Here is a 16,561-nt window from a genome sequence, read left to right as displayed (position 1 = left end):
CTATAGGCAGAGAGGTTGAACAAGTATTGGCGGAATCAAATTATATGAGCACACACACGGTTAGGAGCCAAAACACGATTTTTATAACGCAATACAATGCCATTTCTATTGTATAAGGGGATACTTAAGTATAGTATGCTAAAAAAAATGCAGGCCAATAAATTTGAACTGGCTGTAGCTGCATTAAGGTCAGTAGATGAGTCACCAAAAATGTGTTGCAAAATTCCCAAAGCTAAAAGCCGTTTTGCAATTTCCCCCTCTACACGTGATCAAAGTTAGTAGACTCTATGGATAGAGAAAGAATACCCCATATGATAGCAAATTTTGCTATCACATCCTTTGAAAGAAAACAGCGGCATTTGAATGATTAGATTTGATATCCAAACTCTTATATAATAAGTTGGCATAAATATTTAATCTACGACAGTTAATCGTTTGAAGCCTGTTCTTAAATACGTCATTATATAAACGAGCCCAACTATAATCAAGGTGTTTTCATGTTCCTAGCAAGTTGTATCCATGAAAATGGCCCTTCAATAAGAATGTTCAATTCCATTTTTGATCCTATTCCAATGTACTTTAAGGTACGTGAGCCGTATTAAACAAGTCGTTTATGTGCAACAACTTTTATTCAAAAGAATATATATCTCGATTCTTAAAGAAATACTGTCGTGTTATTCATCATTATATCAGGGTGCTAAACCAGAGTGCTAATTCAGTGACTGTATACCGACATCGTCAATTGTTTATCCATGTGCCTAATAAAGATATAGAAAGAGGGTCATGTTTATGCAATGCAAAAGTCTGATGTTCTTTTTTCTTTTAGAAAATTTAGATTTGGTAAGGCTACTTAGTTAAAGCCAAATAATCACCTTACATCTAACCATTATGCATAAACAAAGGCCTGCATTCGAAACTTACTTTTATGTACATGGACAACAAAACAGGAGGACGCTGTTTGTTCGTAGTAACGCCGAGCATATTCTAGTTTGAAGTGTAGACTCATCTTTTCTTCTGGCCGAGGCATTCATTCTTTTTTTGCCGGCATAGACCGACTTCACAGATTCGTGGGGTCGGTTTTACCAAACGTTTGTTCGGACTTTTACGTTTTTGTGTTATTTTTGTCCCACCCAAGCAAATATTTCATACTTCCGGGGTCCCATACACAAGCTATCTTGACGGTAGGAATAAAATAGAAAGTCCGCATCGAGAAGCAGCCCACTCCACATGAAGCTATGATGTATCTTTCACCGTTCTATATGCCAAGTAGAACAATAGTTGACAATGCAGAGTGAAGTCACAAAACAACTGCACCACTTTTAAATTACGCAGTTTTTCGTTTTGCAAGTTTATGTGAGACGAATAACAAGGGGTGGTACGATTTATAAGAAGAAAGACGAGTGGGAGGCAAGAGTATGCGCTCGCGACTCTGGGGTATGATTCTAGGCTTTTGTTTCCTAGAGTAAGAACTGGTTTCTTGAGTGCTCAGTTGAAATGCAAATAATTTGTACAAGGTGTGGGGCTCAACCGTTTGTGATACAGAAATCGAACTACACCAAAGCCACAAACACTGTCTTTGCCCTACTAGTCCAGCTTTTCGGTGAACAATTCTGTATATAAAATGTATTACATAATACCTTACATAATTAAATCAATAAAATAAGAGTAATAATTTTTTGTTGAGTGAATAACACACTAAATAAAAAGATGTCACAACATTGAAGGCCACCCACTTCACATAAATTAGACCACCACAATTGAAAGAGCTTAGTAAAACTTTATTTGGAAATATAAACAAGGTATACGACAGATGACAAGTTTTATCAGTCATGTAATGCTCATGAAAGCCTTATACAGAGTACACTTTCAAATCAAGGTTGTGGTTAGTAGGCAATTGGTCTGCCAAATTGCAGAGATGTACAAGTAGTCATTGGGAGATACTCAAAGGAGAAACAGCAAACTTTATTGGTTTCTGATGTCAAGAAAAAATAATCTTTCGGAGTTTTCAATTTTGTATTATCAATGAAAGCTTCCACTCGCCAGTAGTAGGAACTGTCGGCATCATAAACTCGGTATGAGTATTAAGAAAAAGTCTAAAAGAGCTACCGGGCAAACCACCACACCTTGATCAACCACATGTGATGCACAAAAACGAAAACATAGAGAAAAAAATGTCTGTTGTAGTACTCTATTTCATCACAAAAGAACAATACAAAGAGTTCTGGAGTTTTGCATATGTAAGGTAACTTTAGCATTCGAATGTAACAGTTACAATTGAAACGAAATAGGGTGCTCATCTTTTATGTAGGAGCTAAGCGCCCAAAAACAACAAATTGCTGGCCAAAGATGATGATCAGTTTAACCTCGCTTCTTTAGTTCTCCTTTCCTCGCAAACCTTATTGGACGGTTACATCATATATAGCGGACTTTTTGTGTAGTTAAAACACCACCACAACGAAGTTTAACTTAGTTTCTTTTAGTACTACCACCACAATGGAACAATAACAATAGAACCAAAAGTATCACAAAACTTGTTTTATTTTTGTACAACTCAATTTTAAAAAATTTTTGCTGTTTATTTTTATGCTTCTTTTATATGGAGAATAGTATCACATCAATAAATCACACGATGTGCAGTTTCCTTAAATTCATTATATAATACATCTAATATCCCCCCAAGTGTTTTGTATACTGACCTCTTGGTATCGTTATTCAACCTTTCATTTAGCTACATTACTTTCATCTAACATCAAAAGCTACTTCACTTGCTATTGACATCGCTTATTGATTCTACAAAAGTCTCGACTCACAACAATTACACACAATGTCTACTGAACAACCAGCTGCTGCTAATGCAGGAAACCAAGACGAAATCACTCCTTACAGTGAAGGTCACCAAGAACCACAAACTCACAATCCAAACAAGGATGTATATGGACCACACTGGGGTGAAGTTCGATCCGATGGTGATTACATCTACTTTGGTAATGAGAGATACTTGCGTTCCGATTTGGCTCAAGCCTTCGGTGGTATGATGAACCCAGGTTTGGCCCCACCACAAAAACCAGAGTATGCAAACCCAGCTCCATTGGGTTTGAGTGGATTTGCCTTGACTACTTTTGTTCTTAGTTTGATCAATTGTGGCGCAAGAGGTGTTCACATCCCAAACATTCTTGTTGGTTTGGCTTATTTCTATGGTGGAGCTGCTCAATTACTTGCTGGGTTCTTTGAACTTGTTTTGGGAAACACTTTTGGTGGTGTTGCATTGTGTTCATATGGAGGATTCTGGATGTCTTGGGCTTCAATTCAAGTGCCAGCGTTTGGTATTGTTGCTGCATATGAAGGTCATGATCAAGAACTTGCGTTTGCTATTGGTCTCTTCCTTCTTGCTTGGGCTATTTTCACATTCTTTATGATGATTATGACACTCAAATCTACATTGGCATTCTTTTCAATATTCTTTTTCTTGACCATTACATTCTTGTTATTGGGAATTGGTGAAATTGCAGGAAAGGTTGGTGTCACTAAAGCTGGTGGTGTTTTTGGATTATTGAGTGCTTTTGCTGCTTGGTATAATGCTTATGCTGGTATTGCCAATCCACAGAACAGTTATCTTGTTGTCAAGGCACTTCCTTTGCCAGATTTGGAAGACCGTTGGAGAGGAAAGAAAGAGAAGACCAATCAAGCTTAAACGAAACTTTTGAGTTGAAGCTCTATTCTTTTAATTCTATTCTATTAATGCACCAAAGACTCTTCTAGTCTAATTTTATGACGCCCATCCGCTAATTTTGTTAATACATTCTTTAATTTATTTATGATCGTAAGTGGGGTAGTAATTTAGTTATTTATTTATTTGAAGGGGCAATGTTGTAGATGAGTTGGATATATGAATACTCTTCAACTTAGGTTTTCTATGGTTAGATTTACCCTCATAGTCGTCTACCAAAAGCTATTCATATTGACCGTATCATCTATCCTTCTACTCTCAAAACAAGTTTTCACAGAACTTTAAATGAAGGTCACTACTGTCCATAATCGGGGTTCGATCATTTTCGGTTCTATCGAAATTGCGCTTCACGGATTTTGCGATAAAGACGGAAAAAAAGTTATACCAGCAATATCGACTTGACGGAAATTGACGCTGGTTAAGTCCTTCAGAGATCCAAAGACACAGTCGTATCTGGTGCATTAGATGTATTATATAACGACGATTCCTATACAAGAACTATGAGCGTAAACAGTGAAATAAAGTGAGAATGTAGGAACTAACAATCCTTCATATTGCAAACTTCCTTGGGTCAGTTGAAAACTGGTCTTACCTGTAACATCAAATCCTGATCTTGCTCAACATTGATTATCGTTCTGATGAAATTACGCAAATCCAGCGATAAACTAGTATAGTTGATACCTAAATCATCACTGCACAATAATAAACAATCGGGTTTCAAATTCTTCAATATTTGTAAATAACCCTGTACATTTGAACATTTGAGTAGCTTAAAATTTGGAGGTATTTTCAAATTCAAATCATCTTCATTCAAATTTGGTGGAATGATGAAAATCATGTTTTCTTGTGTAGTTAGGATTTCATTAAGCGGCAACTGAGACGATAGAAATGATGATGAAAGGGTTATTGCAATTGATTTATTGAGATACTTTTTCGATATAGTAAATGATTTGGTGGCTGGTGTTAAAGATGTGGAGTCATTTGTATCTTTTGTAGGTGTTGATTGAGACGACTTGATATACGAATCATAAACTTTGTAAGATATTGCCACTGCCGAAGTTGCTATTAGAGCGGCCAAGTATAATGTAGGGTTTCTTTGCGCTTTTCTGCTCATCATTGTTGGTTGTTTATCAATGTGTTTGTAAAATGCCTTGTGTAGGTTCTAGTAAATGCAACTATGTATGTCTAGCACAAAATGGCAATGTATGAGAATGCAGATGTTGTATATATGTTGTTATAATCTATGAGTCCCTTTTATGCTGGCAAAGAAAGCTCTATTCCAAACCTGTTTCGTTATATAAATTCCCTTTGGTGGTGTATTATATATTATATATAAACTTTCTTCTAACAAGGTGTAAAAAATGATTATTACTCAAAAATTTGTTGAGAGATTTTTGAATTTCTTTTTCTTGAACGTTTGTTCAGCTTTGGAAATGGTGTAGTTATATTTTGCAGTCTCAATGTATACGACGTGGATAATGGATAAGCTTTATGTATTAAGTATCTTAAAAGATGGTGTTGTGGATAAGACAATTAGACCAACACTACGTTAAATTTTAATGCCTTCGCCACTTTCCATTACTCACGGTTTTCCAAAATCATTTGATATGATCACCCGACAACAGAATCTCAACATCCAGTTGGTAGCATATTGGTCACGTGATCATTTTGACTTTTTAACAAGAGATTTTCCCAACAAATTTTTAAAGTATGATTAACAGGGAAAGGGGGAACGGAGAGATGAAACCTCCTTTATTTTTGTTTGCTTTCACCCCCGTTTACCGTTTCTTCTCCACATAAAATATTGACACTTTATTGAAAGGTCACTCACCAAAACTGTTGGTGTCTCTTTGTTTTTGAGACGACTTTGAGTTATGACACTCAAAAGTCTTTTGTCAGTTATTCTTTCAAATCTCGACTTTTACACTCAAAAGTAATATTGTAGACAATTTCGGTTGCAATTTTATGGAATCGGGTTTGTACTTCTTAAGATGAAGCAGGACTTTTGATGGATCGTTAAGGCATTTGTAAAGGTCGGAGTGCGCAACTTAAGTGGTTGTCATACAAGTTCCAGTCCCTATGGCAATAGATCTTGATACATATTACGAATCTACTTGTCATACCAAAACACTCTGTTCTCCTTCTCGAGAATCTTACGGTTGTATTTGGAAATGCTGCATAACCTGGTGATATTGCACTCGGTTCGTCTGATGACATGTTTTAATATAACAAGGACCACTGTCTTCTTTTCGTGTTACATGTGCTTCCATTAAGTGGGGCAGACAACATGCTTCAAAGTCTGGTTTAACCGGAAGGTTGTCATACAAAGATATTTACAATAAATGTCATTGTGTACTAATCTCCCCCTCCTTAAGCCGCCGATATCATTACATCCTTCATATAATTAAAATATACTTATCGTGCGGTATAAATTGGACGGAGTTGCATGCCCACTAACAACCTCTGATAAGCGTTCGCATGGTTCCATTATCTGAAAAAAGCGTAGCCTCTACAAACGATGTGCCAAATTGGAGGTATGTGCGCAATTGAAAAGTACCCAATTACTTTAAATGGAATTCACTTTGCGCTTTGTATTTCCTAAAGTAGTACTCTAACGCGCATGATTACCAGACCGACTTCAAGGCTTAATCGATGAAAGGGACATATCCACCTCATGGTAGTGACTCACAAGAAGCGACTCAGATCAATAAATCAGTCTCCAAATGAGTTATCCTCATAGTTGGCACGACTTCAGTTCAATGTTACCCCAACCAAGCTTTTTGAAGTACAATGGTATCATCAGCGGAGACGGGACTTTAACTTTCACAGGCTAATTAAAGTGGGACCCAATAAGCTCCAACCACAACGATCTGAAGATTATTTTCTTGTGCATTACAAACGTAAAAGAAGGTATGTAATTACTATTATTGGTTTGGTTAGCGCATTGTCCATATTAAGAAAGTTGACCAAAATCGCTTTCGTCAGAACTATGGATTTTGTGTAACAACTAATTTTTCAACTATGGCTTTTATCAATAATACACCCAGCACCATTCATAACTATATAAATCGAGCAAAATGTCTTACCATTAACGATTTGAAATCCTCAAAAGTCTTTCTTTAATTGCTACAAACATAACGACCCCAGAATGTCACTTCATCCATTTACTCAAGCCAAGGACTATGAAATTAGATTAGCTGCAAAGTTAGTCAAAGATGCTTATCCAGCGTCCGCTAATGTCCACTTTGTTCAAATTGACAGATGCGATCCACCAAAGAAGTCGATGATTGATTACATCACTGCTGAAAGAGAAGGATTACCACTTCCAAGAATTCCAAGAATTTTCTACTGTTACTATTACACCAACACATTTGACTTCCACAAAGCCTTGGTTAATGTTACTGCCGGTCATGTCATTACCAAAGTGCAACAACCAAAAGGTGTCGTTGGTCCAAACTTGCCAGATGATATGATGGAAATGGAAGAATATTGCAACAATCACCCAGCTGTGTTGGCTGAGATTGCTAAGTTAAAGTTGCCAAAAGGTTACACCATTAGAAATGATCCATGGATTTATGCTACGGATGATCCAAATGAGAAAAGACAATTGATTCAATGCTTCATGTATGTTTTGGCAGGAAACGGTCACAGTGAATCCAATCACTATTCCTTGCCATTAAAGTTTTCTCCTGTTTTCGAATGCTTTACCAAAAAGTTTATCAGAATGGATTTCTTACCTGGCGGTTTTGATGAAACAACAGTCCCAACTCAACCATGGCAAGAGGTTCCATGTAGGGAATACCACCCAGACTTGAACGGAGAAACTGTTCCAAGAGATGTCAAGCCATTATTGATTTCTCAACCAGAAGGACCTTCCTTCACTGTCAAGGATGGCAAGGTCAAATGGCAAGGTTGGGAATTCAGAGTGGCTCCAACCTGTAGAGAAGGTTTTGCTGTTTACGACTGTTGGTTCAAAGGAAGACAAGTATTTTACAGAATTTCTTTGTCAGAAATGACTGTTCCATATGGTGATCCAAGAAAGCCATACCATAGAAAACAAGCTTTTGATTTAGGAGATTGTGGTTTTGGTGCTTATGGTAACAGATTGAACTTGGGATGTGATTGTTTGGGAGTTATCAAGTACATGGATGGTCACAGTATCAATGCAAGCGGTGAGCCAATTACTATTCCAAATACTGTTTGTATGCATGAACAAGATGATGGTTTGTTGTACAAACATGTCAACTATAGAACTTTGAATGCTGTTGTTGCAAGAAAGAGAATATTTATTGTTCAAACTATTGCTACTGTTGCTAACTATGAGTACATCATCAACTTGAAGTTTGTATCAGATGGTTCCATTGATATTGAAACTAGAGCCACTGGTATCTTGTCAACCATGCCAATTGATGAAAACGTGAAGGTTCCTTGGGGTACTATTGTTGCTCCAAACTGTATGGCAGCTTACCATCAACACATCTTATCATTCAGAATTGACCCTGCTGTTGATGGATACAAAAACACTGTTGTTTATGATGACACCAAGAAATTGCTAAAGGACAAGGATTTGAATCCATTTGGTATTGGTTTTGTTAGTGACCGTCACTATGTTGAAAAAGCTGGTTATGTTGAACAATCTCCATTTACAAACAGAACTTGCAAGATCATCAATGAGAACGTAATCAATCCAATTTCCAAAACCCCTGTTGGGTACAAAATCAATATGCCAGCTAGACAAATGTTGTTGGCGGATAAAGATTCATTCAACACAAGAAGAGCTACATATGCAACTCAACAAGTTTGGGTCACCAAGTATCGCGACCATGAATTGTATGCTGCTGGTGAATTCACTAATCAATCCCAAAAGGATACTGGTGTTGGAGTATGGGCCAATGGGGTTGATAATGTTAGAAACGAAGATTGTGTTGTTTGGGCCACTATGGGATTCACTCATATTCCAAGAGTTGAAGATTTCCCAGTTATGCCAGTTGAAACCCACAATATTCAATTAGCACCATTCAACTTCTTTGATAGAAACCCAGCATTGGATATTCCTCAAGCCAACAACTCTTTTAACAAGAGTATCTTGGTGGAGGGTGAAGCTGAAGCTGCTTGCTGTAAGACTAAGATATAGAGTTGCAATGCAGGGTATAATTGAATATAGTTATATAAAATCAAAATGCTTTTTGGGCTATCAAATCTTCTACGCATTCTTCCATATTAAGTGTATATTAAATATCTATTAAATGTAATATTACGTTACGAATTAAATATGTTTTTGTTTCAATCATATGTATACAGAATACAATAATTCATCTCCTCCTCGTCTAACGACTTGATATACAAACACTTTGATAACAAGTCAGGCTGTATTTCAATCTGGTAATTGCTTGACCATTCAATACATTGTGATAACGACTTGACAATGTGCACTGAAGTTCTAAATTTCGAAAAGTTGATTAAATCAGCATCATTGGTACTATCCTTGTTGACAAAACTAGGTCTTTCGGCGTTAAAAGTCAAGTCGGATAAGTATAATCCAACAAAAGGGATACAACCTTTTGATGGTGTGACATGATTTATAGACAATCTAACATTCAAGAAATTCTTCAATGGTGACGCCAACTCCTCTAGAGTTTTCAAAGTCAATATATCTCCTGGTGGTAAATTACGCCATGTGCTTTTGAACCCTTGCACTTTTTGCGATGTCAACGCCAAAATCACCTGCATCAAAGTCCCATAGTTTTGCAAAGCCAAACAATGTTGTGCAATATGGATGAATCGGGAAATTATATGAATACGTTCAGTTTGGCTTTGAGTGAGGAGAATTTCCGATATGATCCAATTAACCATGAGATTAAATCTTGCAATGACCAAGTTGACTCCTTTGTTTTTGATGTAATAGTCATCATTGACTATTATCTCTAACCAACTATTCACTGGTGTCAACTTCTTGTTCCATTTTAGTTCAATCAAATCCTTCCAATCCACTTCTTGCAACATATCCTTCTCAATGACGGTAAAGTGATCTGCCAAAGACTTTGAATCAAAAGATAAGACAAATGAAATGTGTGCATTATTATCCATGATGTTCCTGACCGACAAGAGATCACTTGAGGGGGAGTAATTGTCGAGGATTATCTTTGGTGACGGATGTTCCGTGACTTCAGGGTCATTTATCTTGGCTGGTTGTTGAAAATCAAACACCTCCATATTTGTGGCTTTTTCTGGAGTTGATGTTGAATGGTGACCAGAACTAACAGTCTTGATTGTGGCATGCTTTCTAATCGGTGTCAAAGGAGCTACATTGGTGGTATCGAAAGTCGAGTCAATGGCATCTTCAGAATTGGCATCATTTATCTGCCTAAGTATAGCTTCCGTATCCTCCACTTGGAAATCACTAGCATCATCGTCATCTTTCCTTTTTGGGGTGAAAGCCGGTGCAGTTTTCCCTTCCAACTTGTTAAATGCATATTCAACAGGATCTTCAGTCGACCTCATTGACTCATCTGGAATAGCAGCCAACTCCTTCAATGCATAGGAACTTATTCCTGGTATTACGATTGAATTGCCTGATGAACCCGTCACTGCTGTATTTTGTGCATATTCTGCTCTATTTGATTCTCGTCGGTTCTTTATAGCAACAGAAAATATGGAACTATTCGCCAAATCTGCCGAAGAATAACGCAACTGTTGGTTCTCGTCTGAAATACTATCAACTTCATTAAATGGTAATTCAGTAAGTGCGCACAAAACACTAAACCTCACACTTTTTTTTGAACTTTTTGATGTTTGGCGAGACATTTGTGACGACCGTAAGTTGATGGAAGGGCCCAATCCATCCTCTTCTTCAACCTCACCCCTGAGATTGTTGAATCCAGTTTTCTTTCTAAGACCAGTGTTCATGATATTCGGCTTGCATGAATTGCTATCGTTAGTGATTGAAAAAGCAGAATCATAGCTGAGGTAAGAAGCTAGTGACTCTCTCCTGATTCCAGATCCAGTGGAATTTCGTGATATTCTGGAGATTCTTTTGTTATAAACAAGGCTGGAATGTGCACCCTCAATGTAGCTCACTCTCTTTGGTTTATCGGGTGGCGGACTCATGGCTATACCCAATTCAGCTACTTCAGCATCATACAGTGTAATATTGCTAGGAGTGGATATAGTAGACGTTTCAAAGGATTGGGTAGATTGAGGGAAATTAAAGTTGGGTGCGTCATACTCTTGATCATCTTTTCCTTTTGATTCATTAGGACCACGAAATTCATCATATTGCTCCTGCAGTAAAAGAGTTTCCCTTTCCGCAGATGCATCTAAGTCGACAGCATCATCATCGTTCCAGTTTATGCTAGCAGCCTTTTGAAATGACTCTCCGGATATATTCAATTCGTCAAGTATATTTTCAGATATATTCCTTTGTACTTTGATAGTTTGAACTGGCCCATCTTCTTTTTCATTTATAAGGTTATCAATCTTGATAATGTTCAATTCGGATAGATCATTGATATCAACATCGTCTTCGTTATCATTTGAAACTTCGATAGATTGCAAGTTGACTTCTTGATTGCTGTTCGTAGCCTCCTCTGGAACATCCACAAATCTATCGCCATCTTCATCAATAAAACAACCATCAACTTCATGAATTGTACTATTGTTTGAATAACTGGTGTAGTATTGTATCAAGTACTCTAACTCGTCAACGATTCTTGCACTCAATATATCGACTCGACTTCCAATATTCGTCTCATCCGCCACATGCATAGCACTGTTTAGAAAATGCTCTAAATTATTCTTGGAAGCATTGGACACTGAATGGTCCTTTTGCGGTATCAGAACACTCTTGAGTTCTGCATCGGAGTTGCGTGAATGGGCCGAAAGTGACCTCTTCCATCCATCCATCAACTTCTTGATCGACTTCTTTCTTGAAAACTCGTCGTGATGTTCCCCATCAAAAAATGGAGGCGCTAAATTTGTCTCATTCAGTTGAGGTCCAAACACGCTTTCCTTGACAATCTTGCAGTCCATTTTCTTGACTGGTGTAGGTGGAATAATTGTAGCAACTTTTGATGTCGGGAGTTTAACATTACCATTTGTCGAGAATCCAATTTCATTGTAGGGACCTGCCTTAGTTTTCCCCTTTTTGGTAGGTGTCACATTTAAATTTGCAGCCTTTGTTTTTCTCAAATCTAGAGATGAGTCCTTGATTTCCATTCGATTGTGCTTGGTAGTTTGGGCCAAAATTCGCTTGTTTTTTGGTGAATGATTTGTAGGAGTACGTGGAGTATGCAGCAAGTCGGGTGCGATGAAGGGGGAGGATTTTGCTGAATTTTCAAATGAAGAACTAAAAATGGGCGATTTGATCAATCTCTTTTGTTTTTGCATCTCATGAATTTTGTTGTTTATCGACAAACGAGATGATTGATGGTGTAGTAAAAGGTTATTTATGGAAAATTGTGGATTCTCTTCTTGAGTAGAATCGTCATCAAATATTAGCATTTTATGATGTGTTCTCTGATCGTACAATGAAAGCATGGCTGACCGACGATATGAAGGATTTGTGTGTATCGACATCTCCGTATTTGACTTCGAAAGTCTTTTGGAGCGTTTGAGTTCATTGGTCAAAGGTATTGTGTACATTGATAAAGAATTCTCCGCCATAAGGTTATTCACATCTAGTCCAAGGAGCCAAAACTTATTCAATAAAGTTAGCCAATGCACCTTTAATTCACCAAGGATTTTTGTCACATAAACGTAGTCTCCTGAAGCTTTGAAATTGTCCCTGCAAACCAAATTAGACTCCATTACTATACCGTTTATTGTCAGAGAAAATTGGTCACATAGTTGGTGGCTGTTATCAAAGTCGTCAACAAAATAATTGATGATCCAATGCCGCAATACCACAAACGTTCGAAGTAAGACTAGTTTTCCAATCTTGATATTCGGTTCAGTGCCGGAATTGATATATTGTAGTGACCAAATTAACCTCGTTGTTAATAGATTCATTATGTCAACGCTATTGGAAAAGATCCTATAAGTGAGGAAAAAGTCACTTATAAGATTGTAATCAATAACCTCGGGCGATGTCATTTGAACAATCAATGCTTGGAGGGTGGCATGGTTTATAAGCTCAGGATTTTGCTCGTCATATTTGACTAAATTTGTCTCAGAATTGTCGGGTGGCAAACAAGGAAACAACTTTTCATCATCAAATATGGACTCGTTGTGTTTATTGTATTGGTAGTCAGGTTTAATATGTTGTTGATAGATACCCGTATCGGATAATGATTTTGAAATATAATTTGCTTCTGGATCTAAACTTTCAACATCGGGTTCAGGTAGTTTTTGCTGGGAAGCTGGACTTTGTTTGGGTCTGTCAGCCTCATTTGAATTGTTTATGTCTTCCGCTCGTGATTCTGTCGATCCCATGTTGAACGTCTGTCCGAGCTGCTCTTCAACTCGTTTAATCGATTGATTGCTAGTGTCCACCCACTGCTCTTCCAATTGAACTGATACTGAAGCCCGATGTTCCATCTTGTTGATGGTGGCAGTTTCTTTAGGTTGAATGTGAAACGAAGTGAATGAGAATTGAAGTCTTCCCCGTTGTTCCCTTATTTTTTGGTAATGCTTCAATTTATGGTTTGTATACCTTTTCTGTTTTTTTTTCTTCGACAATGTTAATTGACTAAAAGTGTGTAATCACAAAGTGTGGTTAGGAATGTTGAGTGTTGCCTCTCTCGTTCTCTCTCTACTTGTTTGTATTTGTTTTGGTTTCGTATAAACTAAACTTTATATTTTTTGCTTTTCCTTTGTTTCTGTCACATTGTTGTTAGTTGTTCTTCTTTTTCTTCTTTTGTTTACATTTTTCATTTTCTTTGAGCGCGACATATTTTTTATTTTTGTTACATTTTTATAGAATGATAACAGCAAGACAAAGAGGATGAGTAGATTTACTTTAGACGATTATTCGTCACCCATTTCAAATTGTCAACTGTTGTCGTGATTGATCCTAGGTCGAGATCGCGTCGCTTGAATTGCTCTCTATGCGTCTTTACAAGGCTACATTGTTGTTAGATAGTCTATGTTGTATATTTGTAGTAGCCTCTGGATTACGCTACGTACCAGGATCCTATACATTGTTTGTAAGGCAAGAACGAAAGCAAGTGTAAGCTCGTGTGAGTAACCTATTCAGCTGGGGTCAGTGACGCACTTTGAATGTTACGAACGTAAGTGTCCTTCATGAGCTTTCAACCAGGTTATGCAATATTGGTGGATTTATCGTCCATTCGGGGACTGGTGGTTACCGTTGTCTGATCCACCACGTAGTGTAATTCGAGTAACACACCATACCAGATTTGGATTGTACCTTCCTTTCCGTAAATTTCTTGCCACAAATCAGCAAGACCTCGTCAACCACATCGGTACTGTGCAAAAAACCCTCTATTTGTGATGCTATTGCCACTCTCTAGCTCATATTCTGCTTAATCGCATTCTTCAAAGCATCAAATGGAGATTTTCTAAATTCAGGATTTTTCAACACATTACCAAAATTCTTGTGTTCCTCTATCATGATTTTCTTGTGACCAGTTGTTTTTGTAGGATTGGGTCTATTGGAGTTACTCTTTTTAAGGTCAACAAACTCATTGGTCGAAGCTTTCACCAATTTAGTCAGTTTAGGTTTTATGTCTTCCCCAACAGGTAAACTCAGCAATAATTCATCCATTTTAGGTTTCAATTGCTCTTTCTCTTTTCTCTTTTGTCTACGCAATGAAGACTTACTTATGCTTCCACTAGTGTTGAATGTGACTTTGTTTACCAATTTGTTGATGAATTTGTCACTTTTCTCCTGTTGTTTCTGTTTCTTTGTAGTTCTGGCTATCTTGAGCAATGGGTTTTCATGATAGTCTGATTCGCCTGATTGTTGCGATTCTTTGAATTCTAATATCTTACTGGCAAGTTGGGACTTGCGTTGTGATTTATCTCTTAATGATGATTTCTTTTTTATTTTAACCTATTGCTGTTGTTAGTAATGGAATCTTGTATTGACCTTCAAAGCGTGTGCTTGTTAAGGTACTTATATAACTCACATACCATTGTTCTAGTTGACAAGATGATTATATGTTGATGAGATGAAGTCGGATAATTTTTTTCTTTTCTCTTTTGCTTCACTAAATTCTCGGTGATCTTTTGCAACCAAAAATGGCAGCAATTATCCTTGCCACGAATATTGAATGGTAGAGAATGTAAAAATCAATCTTTGTAGTACTATTCTCAAAGAAACTTTTTTTATGGTGTCATTAAACTCGAAAATACATCTTTGTATAGGTCCAATTGTTTGTCAACTTTAATGCCAATATGTTTGCAAAATCGCCAACCATGAGATCAACTGAGACGGCAAATTTAAGGCAGAGGATTTTGCTTCCATCATTGTAAAGTTGGTAGCTGGTTGATTCATAGAGATGACCAAGCTTTTCTTAAATACTAGCCTTGGTCGACTTTTCTCATTTTTTGCTTTACTACTTGGTGGTAGCATTATTTTCAGCCAACCTCTGAATATCCCAAACTAGAGACCTTTCCGTTTTCCAGCACCAGAAAATCCATCCTAGGCCATTCTCTTCAAATTCATAAAACTGCTGTTCCAAAAATAACTGTAACTCGTCCTTATTGGTGACATTTGCAGGGTCAACTTTTCCATCACAGCACCCTTTGTGGTCAGATAGATACGTCCACTCCCATCTAGAGCCTCTGTCGACGCCATTCAGAAATCTTGTACAATAATCAAGGGCTCCAGCAAATTCCCCAACAAAGCTAGGATGGCCAGTGTGTTGTTCAACCTCCTACCTTGTTTCTTGACATTCTCTAGGTGCTTTGTAAAATTGTATTTGATCTGCCAACCAATGAAACACTCGTATAGATGGTGGTCTAAGACAAAGCCGCCTTGAAAGTTGGACCAAGATTCCATGCTGTAAAATACATCGTGTAAAACTAATTTTGTTGTAAGATGTTTTTCTTTGAAGGAATCTATTGCAAACCGGTAAAAGTCCAAAACATTGGTTTTGTTTAATAACCATCCCATTGGTTCGTTTACAACTTGAATGCTGTGGACATTAGTCAAATTTCCATACTTGTTCTATAGATATATATCACTTTATATGTCAAGTTTAATCCCAAACCGGCAATTTTTATAATATCGGCTTCCGTGTAGAATGTGTCCCAGTGATAATTTAAGAACGACTTGGCCTTGATCTGAAGGGTTGAGCATAGTTAATATTCATCAACACGAAGCTCACCACACACCTCCTTTACTTATTCAAAAAATGAGGGTGAAATCTAAGGCTTAGTTACAAGTTATCCACCTAAGTTAACACCATAAACTTTTAGCAAGCTGTCATAGGTAGTAATTATATCTGTGTGGCCGGAATCTTTAACATACAAAGTTATTTCTTGGAGCATCTGTTTGTGTTGAGGAAAGTGACCTTGAACTAGACAGAGCTTGAACATAGAAAGCACAAAATTTTTAAAGTATAGAATCATTAGAAAATACGTCTTTTTGGTACTGATTGTGTGTGACGGCGTGCTCTATTTGTGGCTATTTTGCAGCTAACGTTTCCATATTTTCTTTTTTAGTTTCCTTTGTGATGCAATCAGCCAACGCTTAAACGAGAAAATCAAATTACAAGTACGAAAATTTCAGAATAGCGAAGCCATAACAAGCTCATCTCGTCAAGATTGCACCAAAGGCGTATCAGTCAAAGATTATCTGATTGATAAATACGTTCTCAGAAAAGATTAAATTATTTAATATCAGATATTCGTCAATCAAAGCAAACGTAT

The 16,561-nt window shown here is 37.2% G+C and overlaps 5 protein-coding genes across 5 annotated transcripts; 2 read left to right on the top strand and 3 right to left on the bottom strand. All coding sequences in view use genetic code 12, as the record gives it.

Moving 5' to 3' along the window:
- Nucleotides 1-2,824: 2,824 nt before the first annotated feature.
- On the top strand, nt 2,825-3,691 carry CORT_0B05680 (Frp3 ammonium transporter; the record flags this gene model as incomplete). Its single annotated transcript, XM_003867665.1, has 1 exon — nt 2,825-3,691. The coding sequence occupies one exon, from the start codon at nt 2,825-2,827 to the stop codon at nt 3,689-3,691; it is 867 nt and encodes a 288-aa protein (XP_003867713.1).
- A 607-nt stretch (nt 3,692-4,298) lies between these two features.
- On the bottom strand, nt 4,299-4,844 carry CORT_0B05670 (Pex22 peroxin; the record flags this gene model as incomplete). Its single annotated transcript, XM_003867664.1, has 1 exon — nt 4,299-4,844. One exon carries the CDS (start codon nt 4,842-4,844, stop codon nt 4,299-4,301), a length of 546 nt encoding a protein of 181 aa, XP_003867712.1.
- Nucleotides 4,845-6,875: 2,031 nt separating this feature from the next.
- On the top strand, nt 6,876-8,861 carry CORT_0B05660 (Amo2 protein; the record flags this gene model as incomplete). The annotated part of the gene is made up of 1 exon (XM_003867663.1): nt 6,876-8,861. One exon carries the CDS (start codon nt 6,876-6,878, stop codon nt 8,859-8,861), a length of 1,986 nt encoding a protein of 661 aa, XP_003867711.1.
- Nucleotides 8,862-9,010: 149 nt separating this feature from the next.
- Nucleotides 9,011-13,261, bottom strand: CORT_0B05650 (Lte1 protein; the record flags this gene model as incomplete). Its single annotated transcript, XM_003867662.1, has 1 exon — nt 9,011-13,261. One exon carries the CDS (start codon nt 13,259-13,261, stop codon nt 9,011-9,013), a length of 4,251 nt encoding a protein of 1,416 aa, XP_003867710.1.
- Nucleotides 13,262-14,192: 931 nt separating this feature from the next.
- On the bottom strand, nt 14,193-14,821 carry CORT_0B05640 (hypothetical protein; the record flags this gene model as incomplete). Its single annotated transcript, XM_003867661.1, has 2 exons — nt 14,193-14,738; nt 14,819-14,821. The coding sequence occupies 2 exons, from the start codon at nt 14,819-14,821 to the stop codon at nt 14,193-14,195; spliced, it is 549 nt and encodes a 182-aa protein (XP_003867709.1).
- Between the last annotated feature and the right edge of the window lie 1,740 nt (nt 14,822-16,561).

This window comes from Candida orthopsilosis (genome assembly GCF_000315875.1).
Source record: "Candida orthopsilosis Co 90-125, chromosome 2 draft sequence".
Lineage (NCBI taxonomy): Eukaryota > Fungi > Ascomycota > Pichiomycetes > Serinales > Debaryomycetaceae > Lodderomyces > Lodderomyces orthopsilosis.
Note: the sequence above shows the minus strand (reverse complement) of the source record. Positions and strands in the feature narration are given on the sequence as shown.